The sequence below is a fragment of the Panthera leo genome, chromosome A3 (assembly GCF_018350215.1).
Source record: "Panthera leo isolate Ple1 chromosome A3, P.leo_Ple1_pat1.1, whole genome shotgun sequence".
Taxonomy (NCBI): Eukaryota; Metazoa; Chordata; class Mammalia; order Carnivora; family Felidae; genus Panthera; species Panthera leo.
In genome coordinates, this window is record NC_056681.1 from 87308251 (window position 1) to 87329684 (window position 21434).

Genomic DNA, 21434 nt, shown 5'->3' on the forward strand with positions numbered 1-21434 from the left:
TTTTACTGTATTACCTCCCTCCCCAGCCAGAACTCAATTATTCACATGTGTGAGGAATGGTTTAAAAAATGGGAGTTTCCTGTGTGGCTGGATGTTTCTCTACATGGACCCCCTCTCTGGCTTCTACTCTCCTGAGAGCAGGGCAAGCTGGGTGGCCGACAGAGATGGGTCACACACTGGGAAGCCAAGCACGGTAGATTTACTAGGGTAATATCTGCAGGTGAGATAACAGCACATACATACAGAAATTCATGGGTAGAGATGCCACCCAGCACCACAAACACCAAAGCAGAGGGGGAGTGGGGGGCCTCAGGAAGTGGCTTTGGAAAGTTCTCTTGAAAATCCAAGGGCAGCTTTGGTGCTCAGAGATTCAAACAGAAAACTATACAAAACCAACCCATAAATATATATATATATATATTATATATGTGTGTATTATATATATATAAAATTGCAAAATAAAAGCCCAAGAAACTAATCATCAATCTGCACATCAGTGGCTCAAAAAGTGTTAGCGTAAAGGCAAAACCGTTTGTGGGAATGATGCATGATCCAGGGGGCTGGCATTTTCAGTAGCAGAAAGAGTATTTACATGGAACCCCTATTTGAGACTTCACAATACTAGGAAAAGCTAAACACAGACAATGCATGTACAAGGGAAGACGATTGTCAGACACAGACATTTCACTGAAACCATCCACGGCTTTAGAGAACACGGCACTCTCTACCTAGACCCCCGCACGCTCAGCCAGGTGAGCCCAGGCCCTGGACCCCCTCCCCACTTGAGTCTTCCTGGGAGAGGGATGAACACAGTGCTGGACTCGGCTGTAGCATAGATGGCAGGAATTTAAAGGTGGGCTGGACCACGGAGATCAAAGCAGGCCTGGCAGGCATGAGGTGGGGTTGAAATGTGGGGGCAGAGGTCCCCAAAATACAGTCCCGTTTTATAAGAGCTTTGATGTATTTAAATGCGACCCCTCCATCCTTGGTCCAACCGTTGTCCTCCTTTGATTCACTTAAAAAGAGAAGATCTAAAGTTATACGAGATGATCTGCTGGAGATGAGAACAGTTTGGGGGTTTTTCTATAGTTCTCCCACCACCCCAAACCCTCACAATGTTTTCTCTAAGCTACTTAGAGGTAGGGACTTGCCATATTGCAGACGGCCTCTTCCTGCCCCTTGGGAACCAGTGGGTGAGAAGAGGAGCTGCCCCACGGGGAAAGCTACTGAGGCTCGGCCTCCAGCCACACCTGTGTCCCCTGTGTCAGTGACTGTGACCAGTTCTCCATCTTCAGGTCTAATTTCTCATAGTAATGACCCAACTTTTGGGGACATCTTGAAGGCAAATGGCACCAAACATCGATTTGGCAAAACCCAAGTACGAACCAATATGAACCATCACTTCCATATTTTTAAGAAAACCCTCAACTGGAGATTCTAATTATTCCTAAAGAGAGTAACCTATCTATATAAAATGATGAAAGGAAATTTCTCCACTAAAGAAGGACACCCCACCTGAAATGCCCACGTTGATTCCTGGGTGAGGGTGGCTTCTCACTGAGAGGCTCAAGAGGGTTGGATGTGCCCTGGTGACAGGGCTCTACCTATGCTCTTTTATTTCTGGCAAAAAGTATGCCACATCCAAGTGGATAGGTTGGCTAGACAGGGCATTTGGCAATAATCACTCTACTGTGTCTGCTCTTTCATATTGTGGCACAAGTGGGATTGCAACAGAGAAATAACCAATGAGCATATTTCATCGGTTAGTTCAGGCCTCTGACTTTTCACATTGAATCATCCCTTTTGGAACAGATGGGGAACAGTTGTGGGGGTGCCCTGTGTTTTCTGTGAGAGTGGATTTACCTCCTCCCTAATTTCTTCTGAGACTCTTTGAATGTTATTGTCTTTGAGAGTTTGCTTAGACTCAAGTGGTGAGAGAAAATACAAGACCTGTTTTTCCTCTAAGCTCAGAGAGTCAACAGCAACTGTACCAACCAATTCAAGGGCTTATGCTGACCTGTGTAAGGAAAACGAGTAAGGACTGTATGTTTTCTCATTTGTTCAACAAAAACTGAATACTCTTGGCCTGGAACTAGAACATATAAAATACACTTGTGCAAAAGATGGCCTACAGGCCAATGGGAGACTATGTGTATATCCACCCCCATGGATACCTCCATGGAAAATTCCAAATTTCTTTTTGATCTTTTCAGCTTTCAGAAGTAAACCGTGGTGTTGGGTGAATGGTTCTTTCGAATCCATGGTAACCAGAGAAGTGGCCTTATAGTGCTTCTCCACATGTTGACAAGAGTGATAGCCCTGTTATAATGGTGCTGAATGACTTCTGAATGACTGCCTTGCCACATTCAGGAGTGACAGTGCATTAGACACTGGGAGCAGGATTCAAGGCTCAGTATACATAAATCCATAGTATGAGAGCAATGTTTTCAGTGGGGCTCTTACTAGACCAGGGTGCTCATCCAAATCCCCGCAAGTCCCTTAAGAAGAACTTCTCTGTCTGCAGAGGAAGAACCCTATTTTCATTACAGCACTGTTGAGGGAGGCTATTTTTAATCTGTGTGTAACCTGGACAAAGTCAGATAGTTGGGTCACTACAGGCCAGGAGGCCCTTATGGAGCACAGATCTGGGCTGGAGGCTTGCCTCTAAGCAGAGCTTTTTGCAAAGTTTGAGAAAGGCCACACTGTGTGGACAGTTCTCCCACATCACTGCTGGGTGCCAGCCATCAGCGCACAGAGAGTCACCGGAGCCAATTTGTCTCTCTGTAACTGTCTCCTGCCTCCCGACCTCACTCCAGTCTGTCTTCCCATGGAAACAGCCTCAAAACCTCCCCGCTGCCCAGCTCAGCCATCCATAACACTGCAGACTGGCTCATGTTTTCTCATCCCTTTCTGTGGCAGATTCATGCCCAGTGGCTTTACTAGAAATGAACCTACTGCCTACCCATTCTGAGCTCCCCATAGATGCATTTTCTCCAGAAGGATACTGGTAAAAGTTTTCAGCCAACTTTTATCCAAATCCAAAGAAAATGGCCTCTCCTCTAAAAACCTCTGGGTTTTTTTGGATTGCATGTCCCCTGCAATAGCACCCAGGGCACCACCTTAAGCCTGGAGCTAAGGGCCCCACCTCCTGCGCATACAAGGGAGGAAGAAATTGGCAGAATGACTCAAAAGCTCTTGTAGCAATTCTGCACTAAGGCAAAATAGACCTGCAAACTGCACCAAGGATTAGCTCTTTGAATATTTCCCTCTCCTTGTTGAAAATCTCTAAGATGCTTTATCCAAAGAATTTTAGGGAAGTAAAATTCTGTGCCAGAAGCATGCTATATGCTACAAAGGAAAATGTAGGTAAGGCAGGCCACCAAGCACGTTTCAGTGCTGACGTTTCAGAAAGGCCTCATTTTAAGATCTCCTGTGCCTTCACTGCTCTCCTCCTCTCCAGGCCATTCTCCACCCAGCCGCCAAAGAGATTTTTGTAAAATTCAAGCTTGATTATGACATCCTGACTGTAAGCCATCAGCAACTCCAAACACCCTACGTGATAAAATCTAGTTGCACATTTTCTACAGGTTTCTCTCTGATCCAGCCCTTCCCACCTATAAAACAAAGCCTCCCACCCCCTCACACTTTATGCTCTGGCATTACTATATCACTCAGTGGACCTGTCATGGAGCCTGGCACTTCCATGCCTTTGCACATGCTTTTCCCTCATCAGGAATATTCCAACAACCCTTTTGTCTTCCTGGAGAATTCCTCTTTGTCTGAAAACCTAACTTAATCATCACATCTTTCAGGAAAGTTTCTCTGGTCCAGAAGATAGTAAATCATTACTTCCTTATGCCATCTCGGCCCTCTTGCCCTTTTGGTAACTTGTCTACATGCCTCCTACACTTAAAAACTTCCTGTGGGCAGGGACTATGTTTTGCTTTCAGGTCTGCTGTTTTGTTTGAATGTATGAGGAATGAGAAAATGGATAAATGTAAGGTGGACCCATGGCATAAATTCCAAGGATGATGCTCCAGCAAGGCTCTGGCATTTTCACCTATGAGGCCTCATTGTTGTAAAGGGAATAAAGACAATTTGTTGAATGCAGAGTCAAATCAACATCATCTCTGAGCTACAACCACTTGAACACAAAAAGCTGTGTCAACGGTTATGTCGTCTCCACTCCTAACATTGTTTCCTGCTGATTATTCTAGCTACAATGATTATTTCCTTTTAATGACAGCATAATGCCTGATGCTTAGTGGGTGCTCAACAAAGATGGTGAGGGATAAATGAATGAATGTGAAATCTAATTTTTTAAAGAAGGCATCAGAGGATTGGCTTTTGAAGGCATTTCCCACATCACAGACTTTTTCTGAGGCATACATGCCCTTGACCATTGGCTTGCCCATCACAAGATCCAATCAGAAAGTAGAACGAAGTAGAGGGTGGGGGAGCAGTTAGGAATCTGACTAGAGAGATGCAGCACTGGGTTCTCCTTAGTCAGGTGTCAGTTTCCTTCCTTCTTAAGAAATAGCCCAACTATACTCCGGCCCAACCAGATGGCTCCTGCCTCTCCTTTGTTGGAGGTCCACATTGGCCTCACCACAATCCACGTTTATTGGGAACTTAACGTGTATTGATGAGGGAGAACACGGGTAGTTTTCTGCTTTCATGTCAACTGCTGACATTATACAGTGGAGACCAGTCACAGAAATGGGTCCTGGACTAAAACAACCATCCTTGGGGATTCAAGTTTTCTAATCATCATCAACTGTTAAGAACAAGGCTCTGGACTCAGACTGAGCTGGGCTCAAATCCAGGCTCCGATCTTTCTAGCCACATCACCTGAGCAAGTCAATTGTCCTTTTGGGGCTCAGTTTCCTTAATCATAAAATGGGAATACCTCACCCACATCACAGGATTATTGTGACGGTCAAAGGGTGCAATGAATGTAAAGGCTGCACAGTGTCTATACATAGAAAGTAAGTGCCCAAAAGTGGAAAACGATGATTAAGAACTTTCAAAAGTACTTTCACAATCATCAGGACAAAAAGGAAAAATACTCTTTGAAGACACTGTGCTATAAAGAGAATGGATTGTCTATTTTTTAGAAGCCAACAACGCTTATTACTCGATGTCCCATGGAAGGATATGAAAAGGTAGTGCTGGCATTTACAACGAAAGCCATAGCTCTTACTAGGCCCCAGGATGGACAGATAGTGACAGGGTGAGGACACTCAAGCTGATTTCTCTCCTAGATGATTCAAGAGACTTAATCTTGAAGGGCTCATCTCACTCTCCTCTGCTGGACCCAGAGTGACTGAGTCGGAACCCAAAGGAGCCAAGGGTAACATGCCAGTTCCAGTGTGTGAGCCAGGTTCCAGGTTTGTGGGGAAGTCAGGGGACACCTGACTGCCAGGTAGGAGTGAAACAGGTAGAGCCACATTGCTCCATGTGTCATGCAAAGCTAGAAAGGCATAGCATTTCCTGTGTTGTTTTGATCCTCCTTGTACAACCCAAAGCCAAAGGAGGATCTAAATTTCCCCAAATTTCTGCCCTGAGCATGAGACAACTTTTCTCTAAGCTAAATTTGGTTTTAGTTTTGAAGCGCCTGAGATGCACGATTCAAATGGGCCGAGTTCCTGGCTTCTTATATTGATTAAACTACTCGAATCCTGTGGCTGACTTGGCTTGCCCTCATGTCTGCCCGCTCTTACAATTCTTCATCCATCCGTCATTCAGGAGGTTCCATGAAGAAAGCTCAGGGTTAGTGGTTGGGGAAGCATGAGCTAAGCCATCAGCCCTTGGGAACAAAGATTAACTTCTGGTGGAGGGAACAGGTCAATTTGTCTGGTTACTGTGAGCAGCAGAGCAAGGACCCTGTGGGAAAGAGAGATTTCTAAACTGTGACAGCTCCATCAGCAGGAGATTGGATTCCCGCAAGGAAAAGGACCTTTCTCAGGGGAAGCCTCGACCTGTCTGATTTGGTCTGAGGCTGTGCGAGCTTGCAGCCCACTCTGGCCTTCTGCCCTGGGCTCAGATTGGTGGGCAGCAACCTCACAAAGGCGGCCCACAACTAGGCAGTGTTATATAGTGGAAAAAGCACTGGACTAGGGGCCAGGAGACCCGAATTCTAGTGCTGGCTCTGCCACTAACTAGCTGTGTGACCTTGGGAAAGTCACCTGATTTCTCTGGGGCAATTGTAAAATGAGGGGTTGGTTGGGTGATCTCTAAGTTCCCCCTCAGAGTGTGATCCAGGGTCCTATTCTATCCTTTGTTGGCCCTGTGCTTCTAGGGACAGATTTGGGAGAAGGGAAGGGGTGGAGAGAGAGGGTGCAGATGAGAATGCTACCAATCAGGACTCCACTTTCTCCTTCTTTTTGCTCTTTTTCAGGAAGGACGGGGTTCGGAATTTCTTCTTCTTTTTGGAGGGAGACTTGGAAGGTGAGCCCTCTGGGGACATGGGGCCGCTGGTGACCGACTCAGTTTTGTCCTTAGAGGTATCAACATCTGTGTCAGCATTGGTGGTCATCTGGCTCAAGCCCTTGCTGAGAATTTCCTCTGCGGTCTGTTCTTCCTCCTTCCCGTTGACCACCACTCCTTCTGGCTGCGTTGTTTCAGGCTCTGTGGTGGCTTTGCTTGTTTCTGTCTTAGCACCTTCTAGAAAAAGATCAAAAGACATGACCCATAAGATTTCAATTTCAGGTGACGGTTTCTACCTGGGGTTAACAGAACCATTTCTAAATAATTCTGTAAAATAAGTCTAGAGCAACAGGAGAGACAGGCTGGCATTGTAGGGGGTTGGCAGGTCTGTTACTCTGGGCTATTGTCTACAAATGTAAATAAGGTAATGATGTCCAAATGTGGCAGGGGGCCCAGCGAGGACCAAGTTGAGAACTTTTCTAGGCACAAAATGAAGAGACAGACTCAGGCTATAGGAAGAGGGAGAGCAGTGACACTCACGACTCAGAAGGGGAAGCTAAGAATTGTAACTATTTCAGTTTCACCAGTGAAAATACGGAAATTACATTTTTTAAATTTTTATTTAAATTCCAATTAGTTAACATAGAAATTACATGTTTTTATAGCCATTTCCTTTTCTGTACCCGAGAAGAACTTTGGGAAAAATGGAGAATATCTTCCCAGGAGGCACAGAGGGGAAGGCAGAGGGAGAATGGAATCCCTGAGGGACATGGACCCTTTATTTCCAAGATAAAAGGATTAACTGAAGGGGAAGATGAAGGGGAAGATGCATGGTCGACTCATTCTATCGGCCACCTGGAGGGAACGTGTTTAGATTGCCGCCATGTTTAAGGCCAGAGCTGCTCAGATCCCAGAAAATAAGCCCCCCGGCCCACCTGCCTCCCTTTCTCCTCCCCACCCCCATCCCATTTCCACTCAAGCTTTGGAATGCCTGGATGGGGAGGGAGGAGGGGAAATTATAAAACCACAGACTTTGAAAAGTAGAAAGGAATTTAAAGATCATCTAACTCAGCTCCTCTTCATTTTACAGAAATGAAAACTGAGTAAAGTAGTAAAAGTGGGCAGACCTCAGTCTCCTGACATCCGTTCTTGTGTTCTTTTCACTATGTGAAACTAAGAGGAGTATATGAGTGATAAGCATGTGTGTGTGTGTGTGTGTGTGTGTGTGTGTGTGTGTAAGTGTGTAAATGTGTGGTGAGCTGTATATGTGTGTGTGAGTTGAGTTTGAGTATATGTGTGTGTTTGTGAATGAGTGTGTGGGTGTGGTGTGTGAGTGTTGGTGTCAGTGAGTGAACTGTGTGAGTTGTGTGAGTGTGGGTGTGTGAGATCTCACACTGGGCATGCTCAACTCTGGGAATGTGAGTAATGGGTGAGGTATAACTGGTATGACTTACCGAAGAAATAGGTAAGGATAGAAGTTTCATGAAAAGACAAGGGTTTTTGACAGGGGTAAAGACTGGAGAAATGTATGGTTGCATGGAAGATGGGACAGATGAGTGTAAATTTGGGGACAGTCAGAATGGGTTAGTTTGACTATGGGCAGACTCTTATAATGAGATCTTTTATAACTTCTGAAATTCTCTGGGCAAGTCAACATCCTCTTCCAGATGACTTCTAAGGACTGTCTTTCTCTTAGTATCCAACACCTTGGCCTCCTATCCTTCTACTATCTGTGGCCCATGTCCTGTCATCATCCAGCTACTAAATTCTCTAATTCCCTTTACTTCAATGGTCCTCACTCCCCTCCCCTTGCACCATGTGTTCCCATCATCATCACCTGGCAATAGACTTGAAAGTTGCCTAGACACAACCTTCTTTCTGTCCACTCTCCTCTCCTCACTTCACCTGCTAGTTGGCCTCATAAACCCTCTTGTCTGGCTAAAGCCTCCCTTGACATTTGGCAATGATCTTGTCCTTTTCTAAACCTATTGCCAATATATCCATTTTACACTTGCGTATGTCATTTACCTTTTTTTAAGAAGACACAGTTGGGCATGGTCCCCTCCCAAAATGAATCTGGCTGGCTCTGTGGCTCACAGTGACCAACAGAATGATGAGGAAGTGCCACTGAGCCAGCTACAGGCTGAAGATTTAAGAAGGCCTAGAAGTTCTTGCTTTTAGATTTTGGGAAGCCCTGAGCCACTATGTAATAAAATCTGACTACTATAATGGAAACACACATGGAGAGGCCACATGGAAAGGCCCTACAACCACATGGAGACAGAGAGACACAGAGAGAGAAAGAGAGAAACAGAAAGAGAGAGAGACAGAAGACCAGCCATCCCAGTGTCCCCAGCTGAACGCACTTGACAAGAGTGCACCATCTTGGAAATTCTAGTTTAATCAAGCTCCCAGATGACTGCAGCCCCAGTGAACATGAATGGAACAGAACCATCCAGGTGAGTCTAGTCAACACACAGAACTAATTTCTATAAAACCAGCTCTTATTATGCATCATGATTTAATAATTATCTATTGCTGTATAACACCCCCCCCCTCCCCGCCCCATCCCAACTTAGTGGCTTAAAACAGCAAGTCTGTATTTTCTCCCACAATCCTGGGAACATAGTACATGATGAGAACTCATTCACGTAAGCACATCATAAGGCCCTTTGGTATTCATTTGCAAATTTTATCCCAATAACAACACTGAGTCAGGAAGGGCAAGATTCGTGTTAGGCACACTCCCCGCCCCCCCCCCCCCCCCCCCAAATTCTGCAGGGTTTTTAAGTAACTTATTTAGATGGTGAAATCAGTAAGTGATGGTGTTGAATACAGGGCTATTTCTTGGCAGGCACAGCCAGTGCTTCCTGCAAGTTTACTGGGGGATGGAGTCAGTAGGGACAGGGACAGTCAGGAGCCAGTCAAAGAGAAGGCAATGACAGAGATGACCAGTGTGGAGGAAGAGGGTTTGCAAGAGTCTCCTTCAGGGAAGCCAATGGGGTAGGATACAGATGAGGAGGGACACCAAGGTGACTCAGCACCAGAGCATTTGAGAGCATGGTGATGCATGATGACAAATGGAGAAAAACCAGCCCTGATCCAATGGATGAGCTAAATGTGAAAGGGCACACGTAGAGGGGAGGGTCAGCCCTGTCTGCCCTGGGGAACCAGGCAAGCTATCGGGCCACCTGGCCATGTCCACCCAGCCCTGCTTCACATTGGTCACTTGAGGCAGCTACAACTCTGGCCTCGTCATGCAGAGCTGGCTCTGTCTGTGCTACAGGAAGAGTCTTCAGGGAAGACCTTGACTTTTCCAACAATTCAACCAGGATATGCCTCTCTGTGAGGGCTCAAATTTGGACCAGAGAGGGCAGGAATCATGCTACCAGTGGGAACGATGTCAGGGGTGGGTAAGCAGTTATCCCACCTGTCATACACCTCTCCTCCCGCCCTCTGTCCCCCTGAACAGCAGAGATTGCTCCAAGGAGCTCCCAGGAGCTGAAATGGAATTACTAGCCTTTGTCCCACTGCTTCCATAAGCCTCCTCTCCAGCTTGGATTTCCCTCCTGCAGTTGGTGCACATGCCCCAAGGGATGACGAAGACATGGTCATTCAGGTCAGGTGCTCTAAACATCTCCATAAGGCAGTTGGTCCCAAGGCCATTCAGGCTCTGGGCCACAACCCTAGAAGAGGTCATGAACTCCTTGGAGGGGCCATGTATTAGGAACAGGGATGCAGATGTGCTCCTGACGGCATAAGCATTCCCTCAAAGGGAGTGCCCAGGAGCCAGCCCCACTGCCCTTTCACTATGCAGGCTTGTTGCTTCTGGGTGGTATGCCCTGTGTGAGTACAAGTGTGTGTTTGTGCATGAGTGCATCCTGTGTGTGTATATCCTAGAGCGAGGCCCAGCCCATGCATAGCACATATGGAGTTGGCCTTGAATTTTGTAGCCAGGAACCTCCTGAAGGCAGAGTTGCCATAGAAAAAGATGGGAAGAAACACATTTCTTTTGAAAAAGTCCTCCCTCCCCCATTGCAAGTGTTGGAGTGAGTTAGTAAATGGCCTCTCTATACTTACTACAGAGACAAGTATTCAGAATCGGAGGAAAGTCCTTTGATGAAGGCACAAATGGGAAGAGAAAGGAAGACATTGTGGAGACAGGTTGACAACACCATGATGAGACACAATGAACACAAACAGGCAGGGGACATCCACTTGGAGCTCTGGCCACAAGCAGATGGGTTTCCTCTGGCAATGCTGGGACTGCACTCAAGGCAGCAATTCACCTCTGGAGGAAGCTCAGGGCTTAGGGGATTCTAGCAGCATCCACACATGTGGTCATTCGACCCAGGAGGGAGAAGATCTCATCAGTCCACCAAGCCCAGCTTGGCGGTACAGCCTTCCCTGGTGAGGGCTCAAGGGACCCAGGGGAGGAGTGTTCATGCCCCAGAGTGATTCCAGAAGCTCATTAAGGACACTTTTCTGATCTAGGTGGTATAGACTATAATAACATCATTATCTACCATACGTATATTATTAATCATTATCACAATTAGATCTTACATTTAAACGTTCTTATTCTTTCAAAGTATACTCTCTTCCATCGACAACTTCCCTTATAAGAACCTTTAAAAGGGAAAATATTAGTAGTCTCATTTGACAGATAAGGAAACTGAGGCCCAGAGATTATCTGATTTTCTAAAATTAGCAGTTATTATTAGTTAGTGGTTGAGTTGGGCCTAGACATTAATTGTCTAAACTAGTATCTAATTAAGTGTTTCTCAGCCTGGGCTACACATTAGGTTTATCTGGAGAGATCTTAAAACTCCAGTGCACTCTTCTCTAACCTACCCCTAGCCCATTTTGCTGAGAACTACTGGGAGTGCTGTGGTGGGAACCCAGGCCGATGTCAGGATTTTCAAAGTTCCCCATGTAATTCCAGTGTTGAGATTCCAAAGGTTGAGAATGACATCATCAGCCTTACCCGGGAGCTTGTTGGAAATATACAGTCTTGGGTCCCACCCTAGACCTACTGCAACAGAGTCTTCATTTTAACAAGATCCTGATGATCCCTACGCACATTAAAGTTTGAGCACTGGGCTGGTGCATCTAGAAAGACCCATCAGCCAGTCTGAGTTAGTGGTGAAAAGGCTGTGGGCCAATCATTAACTCACTCATCACTGCTCAGACAGGCACTTAAATTGTAAGCTGTGTTATCACAGGTTGTGAATGAAACAAGGTTACGTTTGGTAATCCCTATTTCAGATTCCCTAGAAATGGCAGATCAGAAAGCTTTTGGGGTAGCTTTTCAACACCTGTTTAAAGGCAGGGTCCCTGCAGTGTGCACCCCTGCCCTGCCTTTCACAGACCCCTTTCCGGGCTGTGGACATGCCTTCTCCCTCCCAGCTGCACATTGCACTCACCGTCTAAAGACTTGGAGGGAGAGACCAGGGGGCTCTTCGTCTCTGACTTTGCTGGACTCTGTGCTGGAGAAGCAGGTGCAGACCTTACAGGGGAGCCAGGCTCCTCTGCAGTGGTTTCTTTCTCTCCTGAAAATACAGGAAACCACCTCAGGTTAGGGATCAAACAGAGGAGAGGTGGGCAGAGAGAAAACATTTACAAAAATGCTTTCTTCTAGCTGGTCCTCATTTCTCCGGGCTGAAGTTAGCTCCTTCCCCCAACCTTTTTAAAATCTCTGCTACATTCTGGGGGAGGCAAATGGGAGGAGTCAGACTCCTGTCTTGTTTCCTCCACCCAAGAGCATCTGCCAGTGGAACGCTAGCCCTGATGTGGACCTCAAGGCTGCAGGCTTCCTGCCTGTGATTTGTTTACATGTAGCTTATGTATCATTTATCTAATTTTCATGTTCAACCCAAATAACCCCTAGGGATGTAAAGCACCACGTTTTCTATCTACTTTTTCAATTGTCATATTAGAATTCCAAGCAAGCTAGCAAGGGTTTTTCTAGTGTGTGCTTTGTGCCCAGGAAGATGACTGACTCTGGGTGGGGAGGGGGTTGTGGAAGAAGACTCTGCCCTGAGGGAATAAAAGCCTCGCCTGGTGGGCTAAACCAGGAGCTGAATTCTTCTGTGTCTCAGACCCCAAGTGCTCTTGAAACAAAGAGAAGGGATAGCTCAAAGTGGGGAGGGGGGTTGGAGAGGGACAGAGAGGGCTTTTTAGCTGGAGAGGGGCTGGAGATGGAAGTCCGGATCAGGCTAGCTGAGAGGGGAAACTGTGCCAGGAAGGGACAAAGGCATGAGTGAGAGCCCACAGGCTATCATGAATGTGAATATTTGGGAGTCAACATGGAGAAATGAGCTTGACTGAAGATTCTGAAATAAAGAAGGAATAATAATTTTATAGATTAATAAATATCACTGTTATAATTACCTTATCATACCTAATGTTTATCTGACCTAAACCATACTTACAGGCACTGTTCTTTTTTTTTTTTTTTTTTTTTAAGAAATCAGTAATGTTCTTTTTCTTTTTAAAATATTTATTGATTTTTGAGAGAGAGAGAGAGAGCATGAGCACAAGCAGGGGAGGGGCAGAGAGAGAGAAGGAGGGAGGGAGGGAGACACAGAATCCGAAGCAGGCTCCAGGCTGAGCTGTCAGCACCAAGCCTGACGCAGGGCTCATTGGGAGAGGGAAACAGAATTTGAAGCTGTCCATGCAGGGCTGGATGTGGGGCTGGACGAGGGGCTTGACGGGGGTTTCAATGGGGGGGTTGGATGGGGGGCTTGAACCCACGAGCCATGAGATCATGACTTGAGCTGAAGTCTGACACTTAACCAACTGAGCCACCCAGGCGGCCCTTAAAGGCACTGTTCTAAGCACTGTGCAAGGATTAACTCCTTTATTCCCAGGTGAGAGGCTCAGACAAGGTCGTGGCAACACTGTGTCACCGTCATTAGGCGCTGAGCAATGAGGACCATTCTGTAATTAATAGCATTATGCTGGTTTATGGGGCAGGAAGGGCAAACTGAGGATACGAGAGAGGAGGGAGAGAAGCAAGTGAAGATTGAGAGTGAGAGCAAAGGAAGGCTAGCTGGAGCCCCGCGGGCCCTGCCAAGCAGAGGCATGGTCACAGGGGTACTGGTGGGAGTGAATGGCTGGTGGCTCTGCTGCCTCTCTGGGTGCCCCCAGCTCTCCCTCCACCCTGGGAGATCCTGAAGCACTAGGGAGCCAGGGTTATTTACCGTCAAGTTCTAGTTTCTTCCTCTCCACCTCCTTCTTGTACTCCTCCAGCTCCTGGTCAGTGAGTTGGCTGAAGGGGTTGGGCACAGTCTCCTCTGAGTCGTCTTTGGTATCCGCATCGCCCTTGGACATCAGCTGGCTCTCTGTAGACTGAAAGTTAACCACAGAGTGTGTGTTGCTCTCTGAATGCCGTGGTTGGGGCCCAGGCCCGAGCTTCCTTTCAGACTCATGTGGCTGCCAGCGGTCTTGCTAGGGGCAGCGTGGCATGCAGCTCCTTGGAAACAGCTCGGGGCCTCTGGGTAGGGGTTGTTCATTCCTCCCCATGGCTACCTCACCCCCAAACCTGGGTTCTTTGCAACTACCTGGGTAAATGCAGGGAGTCCACCCTCTGCCCTAGAAATAAAATCAAAGGATGCTCCCAAGCAGAAGGAAGACACACGTTTATTGCAATCCCTCCTGTGGATGCTTGCAAGCCATCACTATGCAAATACAGTTGGCAGCCCAAAGTCAGTTAGCCAAAAGCCGGCAAGCAAAGCGTTGGCTCAAGCCAGCTTCATGCCAGCCATTCCCCACTACACCCTCCTCCCACCCCCTGACAGCAGCACAAGCCACAGCACACAGCAGTAAGTCAAATGCAAAACACACAATGGCTTCAGCGTTCTCAGTCCAAACAGTTAGTCCTGTTTTGCACACAGTCTTAAATTACAAGGAGGCCAAGGTCCTGAATCTCAGATCTTCAACCTGCCTGTACTGCAGGTCCCTGGGGGACAGTGGCAACAATTCCTGGGGGGCTCATTGGCTGGAACTTGTGTGAGCTTCAGGAATCCTTTGACCTCTCTAGCCCATGACAAGGTCTAAAATTCAGACCCCATAGCCCTTTCTCCTAATTTGGCATCTTCATTGTGACCTTTGAGAATGCAGTGCTTGGAAGCTGAGGAGGAGTCAAAGAGTGTGAAACTCGGGAGGTGAGCCCACAACAGCTGGGCCACACCACACACTCCAGGCCACCTTCCCTGGCCTACCAGGTCCTCTGACAATGGGCCTTGGGCATCTTCCAAAAGAGAAGCAGCATTGGCTTATCTTAAGGAATCACAGAGTTCAAGAGAGAATCCAAGACCAGGATCCCCAAAAAAAGAGGGATTCCAAGAACATGGTGTAAATGGCAGAGTTTTTAACAGTTTTGCTCACTGTACCGAACTATCACCACCACCACGCCAGTATCATGGGGTGTTTCTATCCTTGCTCCTGTGGCACATTGGGTGTTCCTCATCCTGGCTAGTGGAGGTGGGTGACCGTGCTGTTGCAATGACATAACCTTCACGCCTCCTGGCATGGGTACCCACCTTGTGGGCTGCAGCCTGATCTAAACTATCTCAATTTACTCTGCAGAGGGGAACAGTTCCTGTATTTTCCCCCTTCTTACCACTAAGGAATATGCCATGCCCACTGCTACCTTGCAATGAGTAACAATGATTTTCAACACAAGCCAGAATTATGATCTTCACCCTTTTTGCTAAGCACTAGTAAAACACTGTCCTATCTCAGGCATGGAAACTTTATACTTTCTAACTCTATGTGGGTTTGTGTGGGCAACTAACTGCCCCTAACTGAGCACCAGTCCTTATATACATGCCTTCCCTCTGTGAGCACATGAGCATCTTCCCAGCGCTATGGCCTGATGATGCCATATCCACGCACAGAGGCCAGAAACGCTCAGGGCAGGCGGGCCTGGAGCAGCTGGGAGTCACCAGCCACCCTCCTGTGATGCCCACTTGCAGGATACCAATACAGGGCAGAGTGGAGTTCCATGGGTAAGGCATGGAAGTTAGCATCCCTCCTGGGGCAGGCCAGGCTCCCCTGCCCAGTACCCAGAGAGAGCAATTAGACACTGTCCCTGGTCCTCACAGCATCCGTCTTGCAGCAAGAGCACCAGCGCCCCGAATCATGGGGGACGGTGGGCATGAGGACTCAGGGGTCCTGCTGCCCAGCCCCAGGCACTGAAGACCCAGAAGGCAAACACGTTTCCCCTCCAGACAGGGGCAGCCTCTGCTGTACCGGGCTTCGACTCTTCTCAGCGATGACGCTCGCCAGGAGCTGGGATTGAGGCCCCGCCGACTTCACATCTTGTCGGTTTTGTTCTCGAATCTGTGTGGCAAGGGAAGGGGAGAGTGAGCTTGCTGTTCAGTGTCACAGTGTGGAGTTTGGGAGGGAGCATTTGGAAGGCATACTGGTGTCCAGCGTGTTCCGTGACTAGGGTCTACAAAGGTCCTTCCAGTGGGGTGGGGGCCTGTCTCCTCTAACACAGTGTGTGCCTTGAAGAGACAGTCTCCATGTCTGCTTCAGGGTGAATGAGTAGTTTATGTAAAATACCAGATTCTCATGCACTCTGAGGAGGTCATTTTTAAGAGGTGAACAAGGCATAGTAGCTCCTTGAAGGAGGTCCTCATGTTTTATCGAAGCCCCTGAGAAATTTCTTTAATATAACAGATTCCCGGGGCCACCCCACAACCACTGAATCTGAATCTGTCTGTGGGGAAGAACAGGGGATTGGCCGTGGAATCTGCATTTTAAACAAGCACTGCAGAGGGTCCTTGAACCACACATTAAATCACCATTCTGTGATTTTACCTTTTGGGGGTGGTCTACTACAACTTAGTTCTTAAAGTAACATGAGAAATATGAGTGAGTGAACTATAAAGCAAAGGTCGAGAAATAAACAGAAAAGATTTTGAAATTTTAAAAATGAGCCAAAAGAAAAGTAGCATAAAATTCATAAAAACTCAATTTGTGGGCAGGTTTCTTAGACATATCTAATGTCTCAAGCAAGTATCTGTGTCTGAGGGTTATTTAGGACCACATAAGTACAGGAGTGAGCACAGCGCTAGAGTATGGCCAATGAATAGTAGCTTCTTCCCCACAAGAGGCATCTGGGGTGTTAAGACAGGTGCACCCTGGGAACTCATCTCACGTTTGTGAGACCTGAGACTGCTCCCTGCTTGTGGGAGAAGCGATGGCAAGGCAAGCAGCTCCCACCTTACCTTGTTCCGCATGTCCAGCACTTCTTGGGGGTCGGTATAGAGAGGCACAAATTGGTTTGGGTTTTCGATCCGTATTGGCATGCCACTGCTGGATTTCTCCACTTCATCAGCCTTCATCCACTGAACACATACAAGGCCAGGTGGGTAAGGCAAAGGAATAAAGTCACCATGTCCTCCCCCATGGCCCACCCCCTGAGATCTGGGCCATGTGGCCTACACAGAAGGTCAGCAGGCCTACATAAAGATGTTCTCTCTTCTTGGGTCTCTTTCATGTCTGTCTGTTTCCCAGAAGAGACATGGGTAACAAACGACCCAGCTGTCAAAGAAGGTCCCTCAGGTCAACAGTCAGTCATAAAGAGCACTGGAGACTAGGGCTCAGAACCCTGACAACCAGCTTTGAGAAACAGGTAGCCACTTGAGCTTCAGTATCAAAGGACTTAATGATTTTTTAATTTGCAGGGCTTCATTTTTTTTTTTTTTATGAAGAGCTATTCTATTTGGCTGCTAGTTAACTTTAATGTTAATGAAAAATCAAATTAAGAGTGGATGTGTATGTATGTGTATTTGTGTGTGTGTGTGTGTGTGTGTGTGTGTGTGTGTGTGTGTGTGTGAGAGAGAGAGAGAGAGAGAGAGAGAGAAAGGAAGGAAGGAAGGAAGGGGAGAGAGAAAGAGAAAGAGAGGAGGACAGAGAGAGAAGAGGGGTGGGGAAGAAGACTACGTAATAGAAATTAATATCCCACCTGCCTCCTGGGTTTATATCGGATGTACAGTCCAAATGTTGGATGGCCATGAACTTTGCAGAAGCCCCCTCTGCATGGGGGAGCAAGAAGCAAAAACCAATTGTTCCTAGGTTGTGTGCTGTTGAGAGTGAGGTCCAGCTGTGCCCTGGAGAAATCTGCTCCTCAGGCCCCAAAATCTCAATGCAGAGGTGCAACAAGGTGGCCAGAGATTTTTGTGGGCATGAGCAGCTGCTCCCAGAGGCCCAATAGGAAGCCCTAAAGGGAAACTGTAATAACCCAGACCTGGGGATATTTGTTGTTCCCCCTTTAAAGCTGTCTAGCCCACAGAGGTAGCCAGGCACCCTCCCTCCTGATCTCCTTACTGTGGTCTTGGGCCGGGGGCTGCCCATGCTCCTCTGAACCTCGTCAGCCACGTTGACCCGTAGGTAGGTATTGGGCGTGTTGAGCCAACGGGTCTTCTCCTTCTGCTGTTTTTGGGCATGCTGCCGCAGGGCAGGCATTGGGACCCCATCCTCCTCAAACACGAAGGCTGTGACGGTGGCTGGAATCTCCACCTCACTTTTGTGTTTGGTTTTCTCTTGAACAAAGGGATAGCGGTATGTGTAGCCTGTTCTGTAACCCTAAACAAGACAGAAATAGAAAGAATCACTTACTGTGGGGAAAATGGCCTCCACGCACATATCCCACACACACTTGTCCCTTCTCTCTAAGGGATTCTGTTTAAGCCAAAATCTCCGTAACACAACATAGGCCTTGCTGTTCCTTTTTTGTGTTTCAGAATTGCTCCCTCATCCTGATCCCCCAACATCTTCCTCCCTTCACCCCAACAAGCCCTCTGATTAGAGCTGAGAAAATCCCTAAAATCCCAGACAGGGCTCCTTATTCTAATAGTGCCCCAATTTTTCATCTACCCCAGTGGTTCTCAACCCTGGCCACATTTTGGGATCACTTGGGAGCTTTAAAAATGCTGGTGCCTGGGCCCCTCAGAGCTGCTGATTTCCACGGACAGTGGTGCAGTCTGGGATGCAGGATTTCTGAAAGCCTCCCAGATGATTCTAAAGTCAACCCTCATTTTCTCGACTCCAAGGCTTCTTAACTATTTCCTTCTTAGAACCCTGAAATCGGACTCAAAAACATCCCTGCTTCTAAGCAAGACCATATCCCAAGGTGGAAATGAGTGATGATTGGTGAGAACATTCAGTCATCTTGCTTGGCAGCTTCTGAAGCAATAATTTCTTGACTTTGCCTACCTTCTTCCTTTATTTTTTTTAAATTAAAGAGGCATTAAGATATTTTTATGATTGTAAAGAAAATATAGACCTATCTAGAAAAACCAGGCAATATGGAAAAACATAAAGAAAAATGGGGGGGGGGATGTCTTGGGGGCTCAGTTGGTTAAGAATCTGACTCTTGATTTCAACTCAGGTCATGATTTCCTGGTTCATGAGCTCGAGCCCTGCATCAGGCTCTGAGCGGACAGTGTGGAACCTGCTTGGGACTCTCTCTCCCTCTTTGTCTCTGCCCCTCCCCTGCTCTCTCTCTCTCTCAAAATAAATAAACATTAAAAAAAGAAAGAAAAAAGTGGGTTTTATATAAAAATCTCATCCCCAGAGAAAACTAATAAAAATCTTTGTGGCCGTCTCTGTAAACACACACACACACACACACACACACACACACACAAATACACATATGTATGTAAGTATATACATAATATATAACTATAGAATACATACAGTAATTATATATAACATATATAAAATAGTATATAAATGGGACCATACTGCATAAACAGCTTTATAAGCTGCTTTTCTAGCTTATCAATGTGTTTTTGGAGATTTTTTTTTTCATGTTATTGAACCTATAAACACACAGAAACCTTTTTTTTTTTTAATTTTTTTTTAACGTTTATTTATTTTTGAGACAGAGAGAGACAGAGCATGAATGGGGGAGGGTCAGAGAGAGAGGGAGACACAGAATCTGAAACAGGCTCCAGGCTCTGAGCTATCAGCACAGAGCCCGACGCAGGGCTGGAACTCATGGACCATGAGATCATGACCTGAGCTGAAGTCGGACGCTCAACAGACTGAGCCACCCAGGTGCCCCAGAAACCTTTTTTTTTAATATGAAATTTGTTGTCAAATTGGTTTCCATACAACACCCAGTGGTCATCCCAACAGGTGCCCTCCTCAATGCCCATCACCCACTTTCCCCTCCCTCTCACCCCCCATCAACCTTCAGTTTATTCTCAGTTTTTAAGAGTCTCTTATGGTTTGGCTCCCTTCCTAACTTTTTTTTTCCTTCCCCTCCTCCATGATCTTAAGTTTCTCAGGATCCACATAAGAGTGAAAACATATGGTATCTGTCTTTCTCTGCCTGACTTATTTCACTTAGCATAACACTCTCCTGTTCCATCCACATTGCTACAAAGGGCCATATTTCATTCTTTCTCATTGCCACATAGTACTCCATTGTGTATATAAACCACAATTTCTTTATCTATTTGTCAGTTGATGGATATTTAGGCTCTTTCCACAATTTGGCTATTGTTGAAAGTGCTGCTATAAACATTGGGGTACAAGTGCTTCTGTGCATCAGCACTCCCACACAGAAAACTTTAAACAGCTACAGAATATGCCAATGAATGAATATACCATAATTAACCAATAGTGGTAGATACTTTGTCATTTTCAAAATATTATAAACAACCCTGAAATAAGTATCTTTATACATTTAACCATACTATCTATAAAAAATAGTAATTTTGGGGCAGCTGGGTGGCTCAGTTGGTTAAGCGTACAACTTTGGCTCAGGTCATGATCTCACAGTTTGGGGGTTCGAGCCCCATGGAGCCTATTTCAGATTCTGTGTCTCTCTCTCTCTGCCCCTCCACCTCTTGTACTGTGTTTCTCTTTCTCTCAAAAATAAACATTAAAAATTTTTTTTAATAGTAAATTTGTTTCCTTTTCAATATTTTATTTTTATGCCTCCCATTTTAGATTGAGGTCCAATATTATTCTAGAACAATATTAAAAGTGCTGACAGCAAGAATCATTGTTTTGTTTCAAAATTTAATGGAAATACTTTTACTTCTACTTCTAGTGTTTTACCATGATTTATTTTATCATGATAAATGTCCTCCTGTCTTAACAGCTATATTTATAAGTCGATATATTTTTATCAAATAACTTCTGATACTAAAATGACCAAAAGGTTTTTATCCTTTGACTCATTAATATCATAAAATACATTTAAAAGATTTATAGTATTAAACCATCCTTGAATACTAGGAATGAGCCTTCACTTGGTTATTAGGTATTATTATTCAATGTTATGCCAGATACTATCTGCTAGTGTTCAGAAAGCATTTTTCATCAACTCAAAGACTGGTCCGAATGTATTATGATCATTATGGTTTTGTGTCCTGTTTTCATCCTCTGAAACAGTTTAAGATGGCACAAGAATTGTCTGTTTCTTAAAGATTTGAAAGAATTCCTGTATGAAACTTTCTGGCTCTGGTGCTTTACTTAGGCATGGATTACTCGGCACACGAATGTTAATGGGAATTATATTTTCGTGTGGATTGTATTTTTCATCATTATAACGTGGTCCTCATGGTCAGTCTCATAATAATGTGGAGATGGTTTGGAGGGACTGGAGGCAAGGGGAAAAAGATTAATTATCACAATGACCTGGACATAATAAAGAGGGTCCAAGGTAGTAGCAATGAGGAGGGGAACATGAATTAGATATAGAAACGGTCTAAGGATAGGTTTCATCCTTCACTTCTCTGAGCAATCAATGTTATAGTCTCTTCCTGCAACCAGTACCTCATGGTGCATGCTTTCCTCTTGTTCTCCAATTGTCCCCTGTTTATAGGTCGTATCATCAACTAAACTGTTAGCCCCTAGAAGGAAGAACGTCTTAACATTCTTTTGTATCTTTTCAAGCCCATTCCTGGACACATACCAGTTAACTCCTTGCAGGATTGATTCGTTCAATCATTATGACAGCATGTTGTTAG

General features: G+C 45.9%; 1 protein-coding gene across 10 annotated transcripts in view; it reads right to left on the reverse strand.

The window, feature by feature from the left end:
* Positions 1–448: 448 nt before the first annotated feature.
* ADD2 (adducin 2) overlaps positions 449–21434 on the reverse strand; it is a 103661-nt gene continuing 82675 nt past the window's right edge. For 9 of the 10 annotated variants that reach the window (XM_042932614.1, XM_042932612.1, XM_042932610.1 and 6 more), the window contains 7 exons: positions 17773–18030; positions 16671–16790; positions 15688–15777; positions 13635–13782; positions 11856–11981; positions 6359–6666; positions 4741–5886 (listed from right to left, as the gene is read on the reverse strand). In XM_042932614.1, the coding sequence (XP_042788548.1) occupies positions 6362–6666; positions 11856–11981; positions 13635–13782; positions 15688–15777; positions 16671–16790; positions 17773–18030 (1047 nt within the window). In that variant the 3' untranslated portion in view covers positions 4741–5886; positions 6359–6361. Of the gene's footprint in view, positions 1016–4740; positions 5887–6358; positions 6667–11855; positions 11982–13634; positions 13783–15687; positions 15778–16670; positions 16791–17772; positions 18031–21434 lie in introns of those variants that run through there. The other variant, XR_006200767.1, reaches the window with a different exon arrangement.